Source organism: Trachypithecus francoisi, unplaced genomic scaffold (assembly GCF_009764315.1).
Source record: "Trachypithecus francoisi isolate TF-2019V2 unplaced genomic scaffold, Tfra_2.0 Lachesis_group1, whole genome shotgun sequence".
Lineage (NCBI taxonomy): Eukaryota > Metazoa > Chordata > Mammalia > Primates > Cercopithecidae > Trachypithecus > Trachypithecus francoisi.
In genome coordinates, this window is record NW_022681454.1 from 144,345,838 (window position 1) to 144,368,543 (window position 22,706).

Here is a 22,706-nt window from a genome sequence, read left to right on the forward strand (position 1 = left end):
AAGGCCTATTTTTCCGGTAGAGAGCAGTTTGGGTCAGGTTGTAAAATACAGATGTTAATGACTGGGAAGTAGGCAGCGGAGGTCAAGCTCCAAACAGATGATACCAGGAAAGGGGCTCATAATATTCCTTCAGTGTCTCTGTAAGAATGGTGGGCTAGGTGTACTCAATGTTGCAAGTCTCCTTATCCATATGGTCATTAGGCGGAAATTCCCCAGGTGGCAGTCACTAGCAGGTCAAATGCTTAAATATAATGCTCTTTGGAATCAGAAGGACCAAGGTTAGTATCTCCACACTACCACTTAACTAGCTCAGTGAGCCTGGGCAAATTAGCCACTTGACTTTTTCATCTGTAAAGCGGAAAAATGCCTACCTCTCAAAATGTTTGTGCAGAACAACTTACATAATGTAGGTAATGAACTTAGTACAGTGCCAGTCCCCCTGAAAATTACAATTATAATATAAAACGCATTTGTATATGTAATTGAGAAGTAGATATTTGTTTGCTTTATTGGTTTAAAGGCTTTAAGCATATAAAACTCCTTTGTCAGCTAGAATGTCAACTTTTTAAAACTTAAATGAGTGCAAATGTTTAACACGAGTTCCAAATGTGGAAAGCACATTCCGTATTTGCGGTTAATTCTAAAATTAAGCTACCTTTAGAATGATATTTCTGTAGGATCCAGAAATAACCAAGCGGCCTAGCCCCTAGATTCCAGCAACTGACAGAAAACTAGGTGGAGGTTTCCCATTCTTCCCTGTCTTGTTACTCCAGCCAACTTCTGTATCTACTCCAGATTGAATAGGGGATGTTTTGTGTAGAGATGGGCCTTCTCTCTTTCAGTCCAACTCTGAAGTAACCGTCCCTTACCCAAGTTTTCTTTAAACTGGCATAACTCCAGCAGAAGAATGTAGTAGGTGTGCCTCAAGTATCCTCAAACAATTCCTGCAGCTTCCAGAATCCTTGTAATAGCCCACTGGACCACCTGCGGCCACTCCACCCACTTCCATGCACCTGCTCTTCTTTCTAACCCCAGTACGCAATCCTGCAGCCCCGCCCTCGCAGCTGACCAATCAGAGAGCGCAAAGTGAGCCGGATGGGGCGGGTCCAGTTTGGCGCTGACGGCGAATCACCTGCCTTAGACCTCAGGGGCGGAAGCGGAAAAGAGCTGAAAGTCCTGGTTTGGCCTTGGGTTCCGCCGTAGGGGATGTCCCGTGCGAGTGAGTGAGCTCCTGGGGCCTTACCTACTAGTGGAATCGGTTGAAGAGACGCCTGCCAGTGCGGGAGGTAGGAAGCTCGATTCCCCAAAGAAAAGAGCGAGTGGGCAGGCAGCTGCGAGACAGAACCGGAGTGTGCAGGGTCCCTAGAGGCCGGTTCCTGGTCGGTGCTGCTCTCCTGGAAGCCATGGTGCAGGCAGAGCTCAGGGCAATCCCCAGGTGAGGGCAGCGGCTCTGCCTGGGATTCCACCGCAGTAGAACCGGGTAGATGCGGGGTGGGGAAGAAAGAATGTTGCCTGCACTGCTCCCCAATAGCACCCTGAGCGGCTACATTTGCAGGAGCAGCAGCAGCAGCAGAAGACACAGCGCCGGTCCAGGAGGCGGCTTGAGCTGTTCGTAAAGTCACCCGACAGCTTTTTCTCCGTAGTATGCGAGTTGACAAAAAGCCAGAGAACAGGGCTCCCCATTACAGTCTTTTCGAGCTCTTTTCCCTTGCTAACCGGATCTGATTGTGCGAAAACATGCCTTGCACTTGTACCTGGAGGAACTGGAGACAGTGGATTCGACCTTTAGCAGTGGTCATCTACCTGGTGTCCATAGTGGTTGCGGTTCCCCTATGCGTGTGGGAATTACAGAAACTGGAGGTAAGAGGGTTCTGCACCATCAGCCTCTACACTTTCTTCTACCCATCTGTGGTTGGGAAGGAGACACCCTTCCCCCATTTCTGCTCTGACAATCCTGAAAACCATCTAATGTAAACGACGCCACCCTTAGGATATAAAACTCTCTAATTTCTTGTTCACGGTTCTTCAAGTCATGCTACAGGTGGAGGTGAGACCGGGTCGAGAAAATAGAATATATTAATATAGCTGCTTAGAAGGGCAATGTTTTGCAAGTATTCATCAGTTCCCTGAAAATAAAGTAATTTTATTCATAAAATCTGATCTGTTCAGATATTGGACTAACTGGGTCAAATAAACTACCTTGAAAACCATGTATTGAATTTTATTAGTTTTTTACTAGCTTCCTGAATCAAAGGATTCTAGTTGTTTTAACTTTGGTGTTTGTTTTTACTGTGGAAATTAGCCCTTACCCAACAAAGGTTTTGCAAAAACCACCTTATATATATTTTTTGATGTCATATGCTTATTGTGACATCAGTAATGTACTACAAGCTGGAAAACCCCAAGGTAAATAACTCAGATATATATATTATATAATGAACTTTAAATTCGGGGGTAATAAAACACACCAAGTACTTTTACAAGGAACACCTATTACAAGAACTATAACAAGACCATGACTATTTTAGGTCCTTCTTTATTGTGGAAATGATTTTTACATAAACTGTATTTAATATACATTTGTGTTCTCTATTTAGACTAAATTATTTTCTGATGACTTTCCCATACTAGCATAGTCCATATAGTTGTTTGTTTGTTTGTTTGTTTTTGAGACGGAGTTTTGCTCCTGTTGCCCAGGCTGGAGTGCAGTGGTGAGATCTCGGCTCACCGCAACCTCTGCCTCCCGGGTTCAAGCGATTCTTCTGCCTCAGCCTTCCTAGCAGCGAGGATTACAGTCATGTGCTATCACACCCGGCTACTTTTGTATTTTTAGTAGCAACAGGGCTTCTCCATGTTGGTCGGGCTTGTCTCAAACTCCCGACCTCAGGTGATCCGTCTTCCTCGGCCTCCCAGAGTGCTGGGATTACAGGTGTGAGCCACCGCACCCGGTCCCATATAGTTATTTTTTGTTGTTGTTGTTTATTTTTATTTTCCTTGAGACAGAGTCTAGCTCTGTTGCTCTGGCTGGAGTGCAGTGGCACGATCTCTGCTCACTACAACCTCCGCCTCCTGGGTTCAAGCAATTCTCCTGCCTCAGCCTCCCAAGTAGCTGGGATTACAGGTGTCCACCACCACACCCAACTAATTTTTGTATTTTTAGTACAGACGGGGTTTCACCGTGTTGGCCAGGCCAGTCTCGACTCCTGACCTTGTGATCCACCCGCCTTGGCTTCCCAAAGTGCTGGGATTATAAGCATGAGCCACTGTGCCTGGCCCATATAGTTATTTTTAATGGCCATGTAATATTCTGCTACATTAAATATTTCCCATTTGTTAGATATTTAGGTTATTTCCACAATTTGCCTACAAAAACTTAGGTATAAGCATCTTAATACATTGGGTTTTTCTTACTTTGAAATATTTCCTTGGAGCATGGTATAGGAACTACTTTAAAGGTTAATAATATGCATAATATCAGTCCAGTTTAAGACTTCTCTTAGTTGTTAGTTTCAACTGTGGTTTTTAGGTGTCACTAGGTTTTTTATGTTTTTGTTTTTGTTTTTTTTGAGACGGAGTCTCGCTCTGTTGCCCAGTCTGGAATGCAGTGGTGAGATCTCAGCTCACTGCAAGCTCCGCCTCCCGGGTTCACGCCATTCTCCTGCTTCAGCGTCCTGAGTAGCTGGGACTACAGGCGCCGTCACCTCGCCCGGCTAATTTTTTGTCTTTTTAGTAGAAACGAGGTTTCACCGTGTTAGCCAGGATGGTCTCCATCTCCTGACCTTGTGATCCGCCCGCCTCGGCCCCCTGAAGTGCTGGAATTACAGGCCTGAGCCACCTCTCCTGGCCAGGTTCCACTAGCTTTTTAAGAAAAATTGGAATCTGCAATCTGTACTGCTAACATCCTAAGCCAAGTTCTCAACATGTCTTGCTTGGTCTCTTCTCAACACACCAGCCGGAGTAACCAGTTAAAACATGGTACATTATGTGTGTCCTCTTAAATCACTTCTAGTACTAAAGGCCAATATTCCTCACGGTGGCCATCAGGGTCCAACATGATCTGACACTACTCCCACCCGATCCCCCTCTGACTTTTTCTCCTCAAGTCCTAGGCTTCCACTGCTCGACTTTGTTCAAAAATCCCAGGCATTGGCCGGGCAGGGTGGCTCACGTCTGTAATCCCAGCACTTTGGGAGACCGAGGCGGGCAGATCACAAGGTCAGGAGATCGAGATCATCCTGGCTAACATGATGAAACCCCGTCTCTATTTAAAAAAAAAAAAAATTAGCCGGGTGTGGTGGCAGGCGCCTGTAGTCCCAGCTACTCGGGAGGCTGAGGCAGGAGAATGGCGTGAACCCGGGAGGCAGAGCTTGCAGTGAGCCGAGATTGTGCCACTGCACTCCAGCCTGGGTGGCAGAGCGAGACTCCATCTCAAAAAAAAAAAAAAAAAAATCCCAGGCATGCTCCCTCCTTGAAGCTTTGCACGAAGTTTCCCCTTCTCAGAATGTCCTTTCCCTAGATATTCTTCTCATTCCTTTATGTTCTTCAGGTCGTTACTCGGATGTCACCTGACTATTTAACATTGTCAACTTCCCCTCCCCAACTTTTCATATTCCTTTCTCTGCTTTATTTTTTCTTTTCCATAGGACTTACCACCATCTACCACAATACATATTTTACTTCGTTTTTTTTCCCCTTCTTTCTGCCCAAATGAGTGAGTCCCAATGATGAATCAGGCTTTGTATACTATATGAGAGAACACTTACCTCCATAGAACTTAGTGGTGGAGACAAAAGGAACCAAAAAAGAAATCAATAAAATTGTACAAAATGCTGTGGAGAAAACCAGAAGAGATCTGAGAAGTTACCATGCAGGGCAGTCTAATTGCATAACTTCAAAAGACCACTCTACCAGCTATGGAAAATAAAGCAGAAGTGAAGGGAAGTTAGAAAGCTCTTTACAGTAGTGAGAGGTGGCAGGTGCCTGGGCTACGATGGTTTCTGGCCCCGGTAAGGATAGCAGGAATGGAAATGGAAAACTGAATTGTAAGTATCCTTAGAAGTGAGCAAACAAGACTTGGCGGGAGATTGGATTCCAGAGGAGAAGCAATGAGAGAAAGGAAGAAATCAAAGATAATTCTGAAGTTTTTTATTTGAACAGCTGTGTAAGTGATACTAGTTACTGAGATAGAAAATTGAGGGTTAGGAACAGGTTTGAGAGAAATTGAGTTCTGTTACGGACATTTAGTTTAATAAGAGACATTCAATAGGCATGTTAGATATGCTGTTGGATATGCAAATCTAATGTTCAGAAAGATTTGAACTGCAGATATAAATGTGGCAGCTTATCTTGGTCTGCCCAGACTGCCGTAAGAAAATACCATAGCCTGAGTGGCTTAAACTACAGAAATTTATTTTCTCACAGTTCTGGAAGCTCATCCCATGCCCATGGTGGAGCATATACTCATTTATTAGAATGGTAGGATGACCATCTGCCCTGTTTAAGCTGTTTTTCCCACTCTCTTGGCTGACCATGTATACCTGAAGTGAATGTGCATGTGATGGCATGCTGCTCTAGTCTTTTTACCTCAGCACACTTTTTTTTTTTTCTTTTTCAACCTCAGCACATTTACCTCATGCCCTTGGGTCAGTTCTACTCTCTCCCCTCAGGAAGACTAGGCCCAGAAAGCAATCTCTCCTATTCATCTCCACTCTCTGTTTTGAAGCATTTTGCTGAGGGAGAGTTAACTTATTCTTGGATGCTTGTCTTTAAGGGTTTTTTCTTTCCTTTCTTCTTTCCTCAAGTTACCATAGAAAAAAATCTGTTTATCTCCTCCTCATTTCATGAGCCAAAAAACTCAACTCATGGCTGATAAGATTAATATTACTGATATCTATATCAGTGTGTCTCAAATTTGAATAAATTATTTAGAGGTAAACATAAAATTAAAGAATTATATTGATAATTTCTGCAGATACCTAGTGTTGAGTTATTCTATTATAATGTTACTTAAATATATACACACATAAAATAGGTTAAATTTCTTATGCATATAACTTTTATATAGCTCAAAAATCAAAACAACTGTAAAACCAATAATTAATGACATTAATGTGGAGAGATGATGTTTTTCTTAAACTAAATTACCACTTGCAATGTAAAAATGATACTACAGGATTTTAAAATTTGGCCTGTAATGACCAAGTCTCTAGTCACTTGTTTTATGATTGTTTAAAAAACAACTTTCTATAAAGTTTATACTTTCACTGAGGACACTTGACCTTCATTAGTCACAAGCACATCATTTTTCTCTTAAGTGTACCACCAAGTTGTAGTTTTTGGAACTAAAGCAATCAGAAACAGCAATTACTTGGCACTACTTTTTTTTCTTTTTTTTTTTTTTGAGCCAGGGTCTCACTCTGTCACCCAGGCTGGAGTGCAGTGGCATGATCATGGCTCACTGCAGCTTTCACCTTCTGGGTTCAGGTGATCCTCTGGCACCCAGCTAATTTTTTGTATTTTTTGTAGAGATGGAGCTTTGCCATGTTGCCCACGCTGGTCTCACACTCCTGGGCCCAACCATCTGCCCGCCTCAGCCTCACAACGTGTTGGGATTACAGGCATGAGCCACTGCCCCTGACCGCAGTACCATTCTTAATGATCACTTTATAATAAAGAAGATCTGGAATATGCTTATCCTATTATTATTTTATTAGATTGTCACTGAAATTTCACTTTCTTTGGTTTTAGTAACCTGTTGTCCACAATGGTCTGAAAATAGTAAATGGAAAATTTCAGAAATAAGTAATTTATAAGTTTTAAATAACTTATTACAAAATATAATTGTTCTATTATTGTTAACCACTTACTGTGTGTCCAATTTATGAATTAAACTTTATCATAAGTATATATGTATAGGAAAAAACATAGTATATGCATATGGGATTTGGGACTATCTACAGTTTTAAGCATTCACTAGGGGTCTGGGAACCTATCCCCCACATATAAGTGGGGACTACTGTATTCAGTTTTAAATGAAATGGATAAAAGCAAAAAGCCCTGTAATATGAGTGCTCACATTCCTTTTAGAGTCTTCACCTCCATATATTTGCTTTTCATTTACTGCTTTGATTAACGCCCCCACAATTAGTAAGACTTTGTATTGGCTTTTGGTTTGTTTTTGTTTTTGAGATAGGGTCTCTGTTGCCCAGGGTGGAGTACAGTGGCACAATCATGGCTCACTTTTGCCTTGACCTCCTGGGCCCAAGCAGATCTCCCACCTCAGCCTTCCTAGTAGGTAGGACTACAGGCACATGCTTCCACGCCTCGCTAATTTATTTTTTGTAGAGATGGCATCTTGCCATGTTGCTCAGGCTGGTCTAGAACCCCTGGGCTCAAGCAATCATGAGCCACCTCACTCAGCCCTTTTTAAGCTTTCTATACATTTTAATGTAGAAATTTATTGTTGTAAAAATGCATTTGTTCTCCATACTTTTGTTTTCTACCTCTTTTATCATTGGCCCTGGGTAGAGGAAGAAAAAGTCTTATTCAAACAGTGAAACTGGGCCGGGCATGATGGCTCATGCCTGTAATCCCAGCACTTCAGGAAGCTGAGGCAGATGGATCACTTGTAGTCAGGAGTTCCAGACCAGGCTGGTCAACAGGGCGAAACACCGTCTCTACTAAAAATACAAAAAAATTAGCTGGGTGTGTAATCCCAGCTATTCGGGAGGCTGAGGCAGGAGAATCACTTGAACCCCAGAGGCAGAGGTTGCAGTGAGCCAAGATCACGCCACTGTACTCCAGCCTGGGCAACAGAGCAAAACCGTCTCGAAAAAGAAAAGAAACAGTGATACTTAAAGTTGCAGACCTCAGTTCTATCTTAATTGTACACTGCTCAACCCTTCAAGCATCAAAAATAAATGCCCACCTTTTTCCCTTAAAAAAAAAAGGATTCATACTAAAGTCCGCCTCCCCCAAAATTTTACATTTTTAATTTTTTTAATTTTTTTTTTTTTTTTTTTTTTTGTAGAGACAGGGTGTCACTTTGTAGGCCCAAACTGGTTTCAAACTCCTGGCCTCAAGCGATACCTCCACCTTGGCCTCCCCAAGTGCTAGGATTATAGGCATAAGGCACTGAGCCCGGCCAAGCTCTTTCGTTTTAATATAAGAATTTATACTAACATGTTATTTTGTTTCTTAAGGTTGGAATACACACCAAGGCTTGGTTTATTGCTGGAATCTTTTTGCTGTTGACTATACCTATATCACTGTGGGTGATATTGCAACACTTAGTGCATTATACACAACCTGAACTGCAAAAACCAATAATAAGGTACGTCTTAATATATTTTGATTCCACCAGTGTTGTGTTGGCTTACTTTATAAATATGACATAAAACGTTTTAAATTTATGTTTTCCTTTTCCAATAGGATTCTTTGGATGGTACCCATTTACAGTTTAGATAGTGTAAGTATATTTCATTTTTATCTCATTAACTAAGAACTTGTTTGATGATACTAACTATAATTATAGAATGCTTAATGAAGTTATGTTATTGACAAGGAGTCAGATTAATAAGAAAAGTAGGCCGGGCGCGGTGGCTCAAGCCTGTAATCCCAGCACTTTGGGAGGCCGAGACGGGCGGATCACGAGGTCAGGAGATCGAAACCGTTCTGGCTAACATGGTGAAACCCCGTCTCTACTAAAAATACAAAAAACTAGCTGGGCGAGGTGGCGGGCGCCTGTAGTCCCAGCTACTCGGAGGCTGAGGCAGGAAGGCGCAGCTTGCAGTGAGCTGAGATCCGGCCACTGCACTCCAGCCTGGGCGACAGAGCCAGACTCCGTCTCAAAAAAAAAAAAAAAAAAAAAAAAAAAAAAAAAATAAGAAAAGTAAAAAGATTCACTTGTTTCTAATGTTGATAGAGAATATAAAGTATGATAATTAAAAATGTAAAATGTGATATTATAAATGTTTAAAAATCTATAGCTGTTTGCTTTCTTTTAAACTTTCAGATTGGTAAAGAATGTAATATTTTAAATTATATTACCACTCTTTTTATTTATTAAGTCTTTTATTTGAACCAAAAATTTAAAAACCTTCCCCAGTAGATACACATGAAATTGTTGTAGATGACTGCTTCTAATTTGAGTAAATATAAAGGAAATATCTTCAGTAGCATTATCTATGATCATATTAAGAAAAACTTCAGATTTAAGAACTTAAGTACTTACTTTAGCTTCTCTCTTTGTTCATTATTTACCCCCAACCACTTACGTTTTTGTTTACCAATATCTAAGATGTTTATTGCTTTTAAAAATTCATTTCACAGATTGATAGCCCTCATAATGATAAATTTTAGAGAGTCCTATGTAAGTATATGACAAGACATCTCAAGCATAAAAATTAGCTTATTGTGACCATGAATGGAGTGGTGATTCATTTTATCTTAGCTGCAACTATCTTTTAACATCTGTGCTTTTTCATAGTGGATAGCTTTGAAATATCCCAGCATTGCAATATATGTGGATACCTGCAGAGAATGCTACGAAGCTTATGTAATTTACAACTTTATGGGATTCCTTACCAATTATCTAACTAACCGGTATCCAAACCTGGTATTAATCCTTGAAGCCAAAGATCAGCAGAAACATTTCCCTCCTTTATGTTGCTGTCCACCATGGGCTATGGGAGAGTAAGTATGTTTGGTTTAATTCTTTTATGTTTTGGTTTTTCATTTAAGCAGAGTTTTTAAGTAGCAGTCAGCTCTTTACAAGGTAGTACATTAAGTATTAATAGCAGAACAATAAGTATAAGATAGAGTTCCTGATGCAGTTCCTAGTTGTTTGAAGGCTAACAAAACACAGTTTTGTAATCACCACATATATGTTAGTCTTTTTTACATTATTAATCCCAAATCCAAAAATTAAAGGATTGCAGATAAAAACAGTAATCATTTAATCAATATGCTTTTGCAGTTGAGAACCAAGGTCTGCAGATCTTACATAAGAACACACAGCTAGTTAAAAGACAAAGACAAGATAGTCCAGATTGTAGAACGGCATATGATATGAAGTAGGAGCAATAAGTAACAGTGTTTGGCTTATTATATGTTCATGTAGGACATTGAACATATAACTTGCCTTATTATATGTTCATGTAGGACATTGAAATTAATGTCATTTCATTTTGAAAAATAAACTGAGGTTACAATTGCATTTATTATACAAATGAACCATTTGGTATTTTTCAGCAAGCAAACATTTGAAAACAGTGTTTTAGAAAGATTAATTTTGCAATATCATAAAGGATGAATTGGAGGGAAGAAGATTCCAGAGATGGGGACATAGGAGTTTATAATAATCTATTTGTGAAATAAAATTGAAAAGGAGGGATGAGATTGGAATAGAAAAGAAAGGCAATAAGAGAATGCAACTGAAGAATCAATAGGACGTGTCCACTAATGCAACCACCCAAGGGGTTCACTTTGCCAGCCACCTACACAGAACTGATTCATCAAGAGGGGAATTGCAAAAGATAAAAAGTAATTCAGACAGAGCCAGCTGTGCGGGAGACAGGAGTTTTTTTGTTACTCAAATCAGTCTCCCCAGGCATTGGGGAGCAGAGTTTTTAAGGTTAATTTGCTGGGTAGGGGGAAGCCAGTGAGCCACGAGTACTGATTGGTGAGAGGTGAAATCGTAGGGAGTTGAAGCTGTCCACTTGTGACGAGTCAGTTCCTCAGTGGGGGCCACAAGGTCAAATGAGCCAGTTTATTGATCTGGTGGTGCCAGCTGATCCAACAAATGCAGGGTCTGCAAAATATCTCAAGCACTGATCTTAGGAGCAGTTTAGGGAGGGCCAGAATCTTAACAGCCTCCAGCTGCATGACTCCTAAACCATACTTTCTTTTTTTTTTTTTTTTTTTTAAATTATACTTTTCTAGAGTACATGTGCACAACGTGCAGGTTTGTTACATATGTATACATGTGCCATGTTGGTGTACTGCACCCATTAACTCGTCATTTACATTAGGTATATAATGCTATCCCACCCCCTCCCCACAATAGGACCCGGTGTGTGAGGTTCCCCTTCCTGTGTCCAAGTGATCTCATTGTTCAATTCCCACCTATGAGTGAGAACATGCGGTGTTTGGTTTTCTCTTCTTGCCATAGTTTGCTGAGAATGATGGTTTCCAACTGCATCCGTGTCCCTACAAAGGACACAAACTCATCCTTTTTTATGGCTGCATAGTATTCCATGGTGTATATGTGCCACATTTTCTTAATCCAGTCTGTCACTGATGGACATCTGGGTTGATTCCAACTCTTTGCTATTGTGAATAGTGCCGCAATAAACATACGTGTGCATGTGTCTTTATAGCAGCATGATTTATAATCCTTTGGGTATATCCCCAGTAATGGGATGGCTGGGTCAAATGGTATTTCTTGTTCTAGATCCTTGAGGAATTGCCACACTGTTTTCCACAATGGTTGAACTAGTTTACAGTCCCACCAACAGTTTGAAAGTGTTCCTATTTCTCCACATCCTCTCCAGCACCTGTTGTTTCCCGATTTTTTAATGACTGCCATTCTAACTGGTGTGAGATGGTATCTCATTGTGGTTTTGATTTGCATTTCTCTGATGGCGAGTGATCACGAGCATTTTTTCATGTGTCTGTTGGCTGTATGAATGTCTTCTTTTGAGAAGTGTCTGTTCATATCCTTTGCCCACTTTTTGATGGGGTTGTTTTTCTCTTGTAAATTTGTTTGAGTTCTTTGTAGGTTCTGAGTATTAGCCCATTTGTCAGATGAGTAGATTGCAAAAATTTTCTCCCATTCTGTAGGCTGCCTGTTCACTCTGATGGTAGTTTCTTTTGCTGTGCAGAAGCTCTTTAGTTTAATTAGATCCCATTTATCAGTTTTGGCTTTTGTTGCCGTTGCTTTTGGTTTTTAGACATGAAGTCCTTGCCCATGCCTATGTCCTGAATGGTATTGCCTAGGTTTTCTTCTAGGGTTTTTATGGTTTTAGGGCTAACATTTAAGTCTCTAATCCATCTTGAATTAATTTTTGTATAAGGAGTAAGAAAAGGATCCAGTTTCAGCTTTCTACTTATGGCTAGCCAATTTTCCCAGCACCATTTATTAAATAGGGAATCCTTTCCCCATTGCTTGTTTTTGTCAGGTTTGTCAAAGATCAGATGGCTGTAGATGTGTGGTATTATTTCTGAGGGCTCTGTTCTGTTCCATTGGTCTATATCTCTGTTTTGGTACCAGTACCATGCTGTTTTGGCTAAACCATAATTTCTAATCTTGTGGCTAATGTTAGTCCTACAAAGGCAATCTAGTCCCCAGGCAAAAAGGAGGTTTGCTTTGGGGCAGGGCTGTTTCTCTAGCTTTGGGAGAAACTATAAACTAAGTTTCTCTCAAAGGTAGTTCAGCCTACTCCCAGGAATGAACAAGGATAGCTTGGAGGTTAGACACAAGATGGAGTTGGTTAAGTTAGATCTCTTTCACTGTCTCAGTCGTAATTTTGCAAAGGCAGTTTCACTAATAAATTGGGAATAAAGTGGAAGTTAACAAGCCAAGGTAAATGGAGGTAGAGTGATCAGTGTAGACATACATCATAAGAATGGCTGCATTGCCCCCTATGCAGTACAGGACCATTTGTACGACATCCTGACAAATTTTGTCTCTATTTACACCCTTGAAATGACAGGGAGCTACCTGGCTTTTTAAAATAATAAGCTACTAATGTGTTCATTTGACAAATATATATTGTGCACCAAGTACATGCTAGTATAAAGAAATACCCTAGTGCACAGAACAGCCATAGACCTCATGCAACTTACAGTTTGGTTAGGAGAGTTAGGAATTAAATGAAGACACAAATACATAGTTACTTATTTCAGGAAATGCAATGAAGGAAGAACAGGAGACCATGAGAGAATAGTAATGACAAATTAATGTAGATTGGTTATCGGGGAGACAGATTGTACTGAACTCTGAAGGCAACAAAGACAAATGGGCATTTATAACTAGAGCATGTTGAGGGTCAGTGACTGCAGAATTGCGAAGAGGGGACATCAGGGCTAGGAGGATTCTCACTAAACTGACTGAATAGGATTCTTGCTAAAGGCAGGCCAAGGCCTTAGTCATCAAGGGTGGGGGCTGAGGAATTTGATCAGATGTCAAAGGTAATCAGATATCAAAGGGGGCTGGGGAATGATTTAGCAAGATTCTTTTAAACTGTTTGACACTCACGACAAGGACAAGGCCCAAAGATGAAGCCCAGTTGAAAAGAGGCGTCAGAGGCTTGTCTAAAGTTTGGTAAATGGGAGTCTTTGTCAAATGAAAAACCATTTATAGGATGTTATGCAGAGAACTGGTATCTAAATTTCATTTTCAAAGATTACTGTGTTTTTTGTTTTTGAGATGGTCTTGCTCTGTCACCTGGGCTAGAATACAGTGGCATGATATCTGCTCACTGCAACCTCCACCTCCCCAGGTTCAGGCAATTCTCATGCCTCAGCCTCCCAAGTAGCTGGGATTACAGGCGTGTGCCACCATGCCCAGCTAATTTTGTTATTTTTTTTTTTTGTAGAGACAGAGTTTTGCCATGCTGGCCAGGCTGGTCTCAAGTGATCCGCCTGCCTCGTCTCCCATAGTGCTGGGATTACAGGTGTGAGGATGGCTTGAGCCCAGGAATTTGAGTCTAGCCCGGGCAACATAGTGAGACCACAACTCTACAGAAAATTTAAAAATAGCTGGGTGTTGGGGCACACACCTGCAGTCCCAGCCACTCAGGAAGCTGAGGTGGGAGGATCACTTGAGCCCAGGAGGTCAGGAGTAGCCTGGGTAACATAGTGAGACCCCATGTCTACAGCAAATAAATTAGCCAGGTGTGGTGGTATGCAGATGTAGTTCCAGCTACTCAGGAGGCTGAGATGGGAGGATCACTTGAGTCCAGGAGGTGGAGGCTGCAGTGAGCCATGTTCATACCACTACACTCCAGCCTGGGCAACAGAATAAGACCCTATATCTCAAAAAAAAAAAAAAAAAAAGGTATTTAGATAACTTGTTTCCTGCCATCCACATTCTTCTGCCACTGCTATTAAGGATGACTACGGTGAAATAATTAACTATAAATATGGTATAATTCATCAAAGTGATTTCAGTTTGGAGGCTTTGGGAAAAATCTGATGCTATTTAAATGAGTCGTTGAAATTCTAAGTTTTTTTTTTTTGCAGAGTATTGCTGTTTAGGTGCAAATTAGGTGTATTACAGTACACAGTTGTCAGACCTTTCACCACCATCGTTGCTTTGTAAGTACTCGGATTTTATATGAACTTTTTTTTAATCCTTGTGCTCTTATGTGGGAACAACTAAGTAGAAAACATAGTGTTAATGTGCTTATTTATAATGCAGGTCTAATCTGTTGTAAAAAAAAAAAAAAAACTATATAGAAACTCACTCTATTAAAATAAATAACATGACCATTTATAGGCAAAGAATCACCACAGGGGTCTTCTAAATATTTACCTCCTCTCTAGAGCTAGCTTGTTATAAAGCACTTTGAAGAGAAAAAAAAAAAAAAACATACTTTCTTTTTCAAATACATAGCTTTACAGAAACCCTACTGCATGAAGTTAAAGTATGCTACTTTAGGTTAATTACAGTTTTGTTTTCTACATAGTTAATTTAGAACATATTAGAAATACTCTAAGAAATAAGCCATATTTTCTTTTAATACATTCTGTCAAGGCTTAGAATTGAGGTAAAATGGGGTATCATTAAGCTACCTGGCAAAACTATTCCCTAAAAATTCAAGAACATCAAAGACTTTAATGTCAATGGATTACATGTTTTATCTCTTAGTTGTTAGTAACATTTTGCATGCTCACAGAGGAAAAGTGGAAAGAAATACTAGTGAAAGAATTCTTTATTCTGCCTTTGAGCTAGCAATTATTTAGCCATTTAATTATGAAGGCATGCTTTATTTCCCTGCAGCTTAGAAATTGGGCAAAACTATAACAATACTGATGGTAGTACTTACTTGAGGGGATCTGGGTCTTTCATAAAATTTACCTCCAAGACAACTGAGGGGAAAAAAATTAACAACTACAGTTATATACACCAGCATTATATTATGTTTAACAATCAAGCTTTCCTGAAGTTAGACTGCATAGTTGTTTTTTTTAAATTTAGTACTCTTACTAGTTAAGTGTTATGTGTCTTATTTGGGATTTCCTTCAAGTTGAAGGAATAATCATATAATAATAACATTTCTAGAAAAAATGGGTTTCTTTCAGTTTTGAACCACCTCTAGATCCAAAGTCAAGTGATTGTCAATGGATCTCTCAAATAAACTGACTTCCAAATTCTCTATGTCCAAAGTCAAGTGATTGTCAGTGGGATCTCAAATAAACTGACTTCTATAAGTACTGCTATTGCTGTATTTTAAAGTACAATTTTGATTTAGTTAATCATAGAGATATCTCATCTTTACTATTTTTAGAATCTGTGAGCTGCTTGGTATATATGATGAAGGGAACTTTAGCTTTTCAAACGCTTGGACTTATTTGGTTATAATAAACAACATGTCACAGTTGGTAAGTAAAATGTTTAGTTTTCTTAAAATGTACTAAATTCGTATCTTTAACTAAATGTCTTTAGACAAAGTTTCTTCTTTAGGATAAGGCTTGCTTCTTTTTAATCTTCCTATAAATTAAATCTGAAATTTAATTTATAGGAAGACTTGGAAAAAACTTTTAACATACATCTTAATACATATATAAAAATATAATGTCTTCGTAAATTATTTGGCGACTTATACCCTCACATGTTGACCATGTTTATTCATTTATTTGTTGCTCATTGCATAGCTGTATATCATAAATAAAAGCACAGTGCTACATTAAAAAAAATACACACACACACATATACTGAACATATTCAGAAGAGAAAATATCAAATTGATATTTGACGGTACAGGGTTTGAATGAAAATGCGAGAATAAAATTGTCTGTTATCATATATATTTGGAGTTAAAGGAAAATTGAGAATGCCAAGTTTAGAAAAATGGATGATGTTCTAGAAACTGTAATGTTCCAAAGACCTATGATGTAATGTTCTATTCGATCTTAGGAGCTTAAAAAAAAATGTGCATTTTATTTAAATTCTTTGGCTAATGCTGTCAGCAAAATAATTTAGATGCAGTGGTATGCATGTTTGGTATTAGAGCTTTATAATAAAAATTAAATGTCCATGTAGCCAAAGCTTTCCCACATGTTCATCCTCTTTGGAACCAGTAATTCTGTTTCTAGGAATGTATTCTAAAGAAGTGTTCAAAAGTATGTTTGCCTAAAGTATCTTAGTATATAAAGCCTATTACTTGTAAATAACAAAAGGCTGAAAGCAATCCAAAACCCAATGATAGGGACTAGTTGAATGCACTGTGGTCTTTCCATTGGCCAAAATATTAGGCAGTTATTAAAAATAAGCCTGATGAAACATATAGAAGTTATGTATTTTAAGTGGAAAAAACATTAGGCAATAAAATTTTATAATTAGTTCATGACAGTTATTTAAAAACTGGCTTATGTGTACAAAGGATGATTGGAGACCATGAATCACTTTATTCTTTCTTTCTTTACTGGTTTCATATTCTAAAATACTTTACATTAGCATTTTATATAATTTTAATAGGGAAAAGTGAACTTTCAGGAAAATTTATTGTTATTCAGCACTACCCTAGGTTGTTACAGATTTCTAAAAATGGTTAATAAGTCTTGTTCATTTAAAAAAAATAAATCTAGCTGAACTTCAAACACACTGCCGTCAGGAAAAACTGTTCAATTCTTTATATTCAGATTTCATAGTCACAAATTTTATTGAAATTGGACTTGTTTAATGAGTTACCTTAGTTACATAGGATAGACTGTGTAATAAGCTAAAGCCTCATAAAATGAGTGATCATTTATGTTGAAAAGCCATTACAGATGGATTTTTTTAATTTGGCTGAACAAGAGCCATTTCTTCCATTTATGTCAGTCATTTGTTTATTGTTCCCTTTGTGGAACCCAGGAAGTAAACACTTAAAAACATTTTTAGGGATGTTGTATATAGTATATATTCATCTGTAGTAAACTATAAAAGCTTGTTAATCTAAAAATAGAATAATAAAGCCTAGAAAAGTTTGCCTGAAACATTACTCTGTACCAGGTCTCTGGTATATAACTTTAATATTTCTATTACCATATCTATTCTTATTGAGCAGGTTTAAATGTTAATCTTGTTTCTAGTTTGCCATGTATTGTCTGCTGCTATTTTATAAAGTGCTAAAAGAAGAACTGAGCCCAATCCAACCTGTTGGCAAATTTCTTTGTGTAAAGCTGGTGGTTTTTGTTTCTTTTTGGTAAGTGTTACTTTCTTTTAAATGTTCTCATTTTTTGAAAGGCAATAAAAACCGTTGATTACGGAGGATTTTTAAACATAGTCTTAATGCGGATGATAGATTAAAATGTCTCTACTTATCTTTTAAAAAGTTCATCTTTTTAGCCCTTCAAGGATTTTCAAAAGAAATAACTAGATGGTCACTGTAACATTTATATGAAGAAAAGAGTTTGAGATAACCTAAATATGTCAATACTGCAATAATTATTAAAATAAATCATGGCCCTGTCATATAGTAAAATACTGTGGAGTCTGGAAGAAAGCATGATGTAGAATATTTAATTATAGGAGCAAATAATCAGTAAATCTTTTTAAAACAGAAGGTAAAACTATACATAGTTCAATATAGTAAAGAGGGCCAGGCACAGTGGCTTACGCCTGTAATCGCAGCACTTTGGGAGGCTGAGGCAGGTGGATCACCTGAGGTTGGAAGTTCCAGACTAGCCTGGCCAGCATGGCTAGTCTCTACTAAAAATACAAAAATCAGCTGGGCATGGTAGCAGGCTCCTGTAATCCCAGCTACTTGGCAGGGAAGGCAGGAGAATCGCCTGAACCCGGAAGGCAGAGGTTGTGGTGAGCCAAAATCACGCCACTGCACTCCAGCCAGGGTGCCAGAGTGAAACTCCGTCTCAAAAAAAAAAAAGGAAAAAAATTTAGTAAAGAGGTGGGTAATAGGGGTCCTAGAAAAAAATACACCAAATTTAACAAGTTAGAAATAATACAAAAGAGGAAAAAGAAAAATCCCTGAAATCCCACCACCCAGAAAAGAATGATTAAACATTTTGGTAAACCTGTGTCACATAAAACTCCAGAGAAAGTTTCATGCTATAAAAATTTGTGGAATTCGACAATGTGTTCAGTATATTGTAGATACAGTTCTTTGTCAGTAAAAAGAAATATAATTTTGTTTGGTGGGGGGGTGTTTTTGTGGGCTTTTTTTTTTTTTTTGCTTTTGCTTAGTATTCTGTTATGTGGATATAACTTTTTACTAATCTCCTTTTGATATTTAGGTTGTTCCTAACTTTTTTACCATTATAAGAAACACTGAAGTGAATATTCTTGTGTATACAACTATGAAAGCATGTCCACTTCATTATTTGCTGTTTAAATTTTACCTGGGGCCATTATCTCTAGATTGCTTGAAATGCTCAGCTTGACTCCCTATCTTGGGATAAAACTACTAGAAAAATGAATTTGTAAAGCAAATTAATATATTTAACATAGAGTTTCTTCAGCAATATGCTGTAAAGGCAGAGGGTGGTGGTGGTCCACAGGTTGCACTGGGTTTTTTTTTTTAATGGCACATTTTTAAAACTACTGCTCATTTTATGCTTGATATAGATTTGGCGTTTACCTTTTCCTAACATATAGGCAAGCAGTAGTTATTGCTTTGTTGGTAAAAGTTGGCGTTATTTCTGAAAAGCATACATGGGAATGGCAAACTGTAGAAGCTGTGGCCACCGGACTCCAGGTAAGTAGGTGCCATCTCTGAATTCAATACAACTTTACTATTTGTTAAGCATTTTTACATATCTCCACTAAATCTGACAACCCACAGGGTATGGGGGCTATTATCCTCACTTTACAGGTGAGAAAACAGGGGAACCCTAGAGAAATTGGCCATAATTACTAATTTGTAGCAGATACACGAATAAAACCTGGATTTCATTATTCCTAAGTCCAATTCTCTTTCTACATTTCTCCTTGTAGTCCTTGGGTAGTGAAATGCAATATACTTGATGTGACTGAGAATGAAATGTACTTTGCTAAGAAACACTTGAGGCTGACTAGATGCAGTGACTCACGCCTGTAATCCTAGCACTTTGTAAGGCCAACGTTGGGGCATCACTTGAGTCTAGGCATTCGAGACCAGCCTGGGCAACAAAGCGAGACCTTATCTCTACAAAAAATTAAAAAATAAAATACTTAGCCAGGCCCGACAGTGCATGTCTATACTCCTAGCTACGTGGGAGGCTGAAGTGGGAGGATGGCTTGAATGCAGGAATTCAAGGCTGCTACTTGAGGAAGTGCAAAATAGATTCACATTTTGGCATTTTGCCTTTTTTTGAAGAGGTCAAAAATTATTTTGGAAAATGGAAAAATGAATATAATCTGAGAAGAAAAAGCACAGCTGTTTATCTTACCACTTTTGAAAAGCAAGTAGAGAAAGACAGCACTCTACAAAACTAGATTTAAATCCAAAAGTGACTGTTATTTTATTATTGTTCTCATAGGATTTTATTATCTGTATTGAGATGTTCCTCGCTGCCATTGCTCATCATTACACATTCTCATATAAACCATATGTCCAAGAAGCAGAAGAAGGCTCATGCTTTGATTCCTTTCTTGCCATGTGGGATGTCTCAGATATTAGAGATGATATTTCTGAACAAGTAAGGCATGTTGGTAAGTACCAGCTATTTAATTCAACCAAATAGGTTAGGTAGGATATTGAATTTCTCCTGCTAGGGCAATTTATTATCTATTTGGAGATGAAAAAAGACTTTAAAGCAGTACCACAGTGCAGGCTCATCAACTCTGGGGAGTGGGAGAGGGGAAAGTGGGGAACTTATTTTTAGAATGGTAAGTTTATAATGGTAAAAATAACTTTTGACTAACAGAAAACTTTATATTAAAGGACGGACAGTCAGGGGACATCCCAGGAAAAAATTGTTTCCCGAGGATCAAGATCAAAATGAACATACAAGCTTATTATCATCATCATCACAAGATGCAATTTCCATTACTTCTTCTATGCCACCTTCACCCATGGGTCACTACCAAGGGTTTGGACACACTGTGACTCCCCAGACTACACCTACCACAGCTAAGATATCTGATGAAATACTTAGTGATACTATAGGAGAAAAAAAAGAACCTTCAGATAAATCCGTGGATTCCTGAACAGTATGGAAAAGCAAACTGTGCGACTACTATATTGTATCATTACCTGGAGTCCCATGGATTTTGTGCTTGGGACAAACCATAAATGATGGAAACTGTCAACACAAAAATAGCTGCAAGCCAGGTACAACTACTGAATTTATATATGTAAGTTTTGTATATCAAAAATAATTGGTCTAAATTTCCTAGACTTAGACTTGATTTCTTAACATTAGAGTATCACATACTCAAATGGTAGACAATGACCCCAACTAAATTTTCCTGATGTTACACTGCTTTATCAAGAGGATGGACTTTTTTTTTTTTGGAGACGGAATCTTGCTCTGTCACTTAGGCTGGAGTGCAGTGGCGCAATCTCAGCTCACTGCAAGCTCTGCCTCCCGGGTTCACGCCATTCTCCCGAGTAGCTGGGACTACAGGCACTCGCCACCATGCCCGGCTTTTTTTTTTTTTTTTTTTTTTATAGAGACAGTGTTTCACCGTGTTAGCCAGGATGGTCTCGATCTCCTGACCTGGTGATCCACCCACCTCGGCCTCCCAAAGTGCTGGGATTACAGGCGTGAGCCACTGCGCCTGGTTGAGAATGGACATTTTTTTAAAAAATCAGTACTTCCTACCACTGCTGCATGAGTATAATGCTGCGGAATTATCAGAAAGCATAATGCAGAAATACGAATTAGTGGAACTTAATCATGTGCCATATAAGCTTACCTAACAAGCAGTTATATCTCTTATTTCTCAACTGAATGTCTTTCAATAAATAAGAATTTATCATTTATTTTCTGCAACTTTTTTATGTCTCATTCTTTAAACATTAAAAAACCTTAATATTTTAACAAACATTTTTTGATTAGAGGCACAGTGAAAAAGAGGTCAAAAAAAAAAGTACTACTTTTCGTCAGTGCTATTAAAGGTGGCAGCAAATATAAATCTTGGCTGAATGGTCTTAATTACTCATTAAACCACAGTCAGAAGATATATAGGTGCTATTTGGGAAAACTTTATTACCTATGATGGGGTTTCTCTGATTGCTTAATCACAACCCCACTGGGTCATGTTTGACATTTTATAATGAAAATAAAATAGAAAGTGCCATAGTATGTTACAGAAAGCAAAGATGAGTATTGTTTCTCAAAGCCTTTGCTTTATGTATTTATACACATATTCATATATACATATACAGAGACAGATATAGTGGTTCACAGTAATTATACAAAGTCTATTCTGTCCACTATTATAAACATTTCTATTAAAACTAAAACTGGGCTATATGTAAAAACCCCAAAGATACACACAAAAAAATCTGTTAGAACTCAAGTGAATTCAGTAAAGTTGCAGAATACAAAATCAACATACAAAAAGCATTAGCATTTTTATACATAAAGAATGATCTAACTGAAAAATCAAGATGCCATTTATGATAGCATAAAAAAAATACTTAGGAATAAATTTAACACCAAAGCAGTAAAAGACTTGTACACTGAAAACGATGAAACACTGATGAAAGAAAGACACAAATAAATGGAAAGAGATCCCATGCTCATGGATCAGAATAATATTGTTAAAATGGTCACACTACCCAAAGCAATTCAGAATCAATGCAATCCTATCAAAATTGCAATGGCATTATTTACACAAATAGAAAAAAAATCCTAAAATTCATATGTAACCATAAAAGACCCTGAATAGGCAAAACAATACTGAGGAAAAAAAGGTGGAGACATCACATTTCCTAATTATAAATTATATTACAAAGCTATAGTAATCAAGACAGTATGGTACTCGCATAAAAACACATACATAGAACAGTGGGATAGAAGAAAGAATCCAGAAATAAATCCAAACATATACAGTCAACTAATTTTTGACAAAGACACCAAGAAGACACAGCAGGGAAAGAACAATCTTCATTAAATGGTGCTGGGAAACTGCATTTCCACATGCAAAACAATGAAATCAGACCCTTATCTTAGACATACACAACAATCAACTCAAGATGGATAAAAGACCTAAATGTAAGACCAGAAACGATAAAACTAGAAGAAAACATAGGAGAAAAGTTCCTGGACACTGACCCTTGGCAATGATTTTTTGGATACCACACCAAAAGCTCAGTCGACAAAAGCAAAAACAAACCTGACTACATCAAACCAAAAAGCTTCTGACAGTAAAAGAAACAGTCAACAAAATGAAACAATAGCCTACAGATTGAGTAAAAAATATTTGTAAGCTATATATCTGAAAAAGGGTTAGTATCCAAAATGTATAAAGAATTCATACAACTCAATTTTAAAAATGGGCAAAAGACCTGAATAGACATTTCTCCGAAGAAGATACACAGATGGCCAACAGG

The 22,706-nt window shown here is 38.2% G+C and overlaps 1 protein-coding gene across 6 annotated transcripts; it reads left to right on the plus strand.

Annotated features, from left to right (window-relative positions):
- The first annotated feature begins 1,114 nt into the window (after positions 1 to 1,114).
- Positions 1,115 to 21,647, plus strand: TMEM184C (transmembrane protein 184C). 6 transcript variants are annotated; one of them, XM_033215432.1, is made up of 11 exons: positions 1,155 to 1,286; positions 1,556 to 1,860; positions 8,202 to 8,332; positions 8,431 to 8,467; positions 9,488 to 9,693; positions 14,245 to 14,319; positions 15,513 to 15,606; positions 17,299 to 17,411; positions 18,821 to 18,920; positions 19,684 to 19,855; positions 20,088 to 20,513. In XM_033215432.1, the coding sequence occupies exons 2-11, from the start codon at positions 1,738 to 1,740 to the stop codon at positions 20,351 to 20,353; spliced, it is 1,317 nt and encodes a 438-aa protein (XP_033071323.1). In that variant the 5' UTR covers positions 1,155 to 1,286; positions 1,556 to 1,737; the 3' UTR covers positions 20,354 to 20,513. The 6 variants fall into 6 exon arrangements, with proteins under 6 accessions (XP_033071319.1, XP_033071323.1, XP_033071320.1 ...); XM_033215429.1 differs by having other exon boundaries at positions 1,160 to 1,435; XM_033215430.1 differs by having other exon boundaries at positions 1,160 to 1,435; positions 1,559 to 1,860.
- Positions 21,648 to 22,706: the final 1,059 nt, after the last annotated feature.

Bases quoted from the DNA above. Each gene is read 5' to 3' on its own strand.
- TMEM184C (XM_033215428.1), top strand. From the start codon at position 1,738: ATGCCTTGCACTTGTACCTGGAGGAACTGGAGACAGTGGATTCGACCT. The intron at 8,468-9,487 runs GTAAGTATATTT...GCTTTTTCATAG, and splicing joins CCATTTACAGTTTAGATAGT to TGGATAGCTTTGAAATATCC. The intron at 19,856-20,087 runs GTAAGTACCAGC...TTTATATTAAAG, and splicing joins TGAACAAGTAAGGCATGTTG to GACGGACAGTCAGGGGACAT.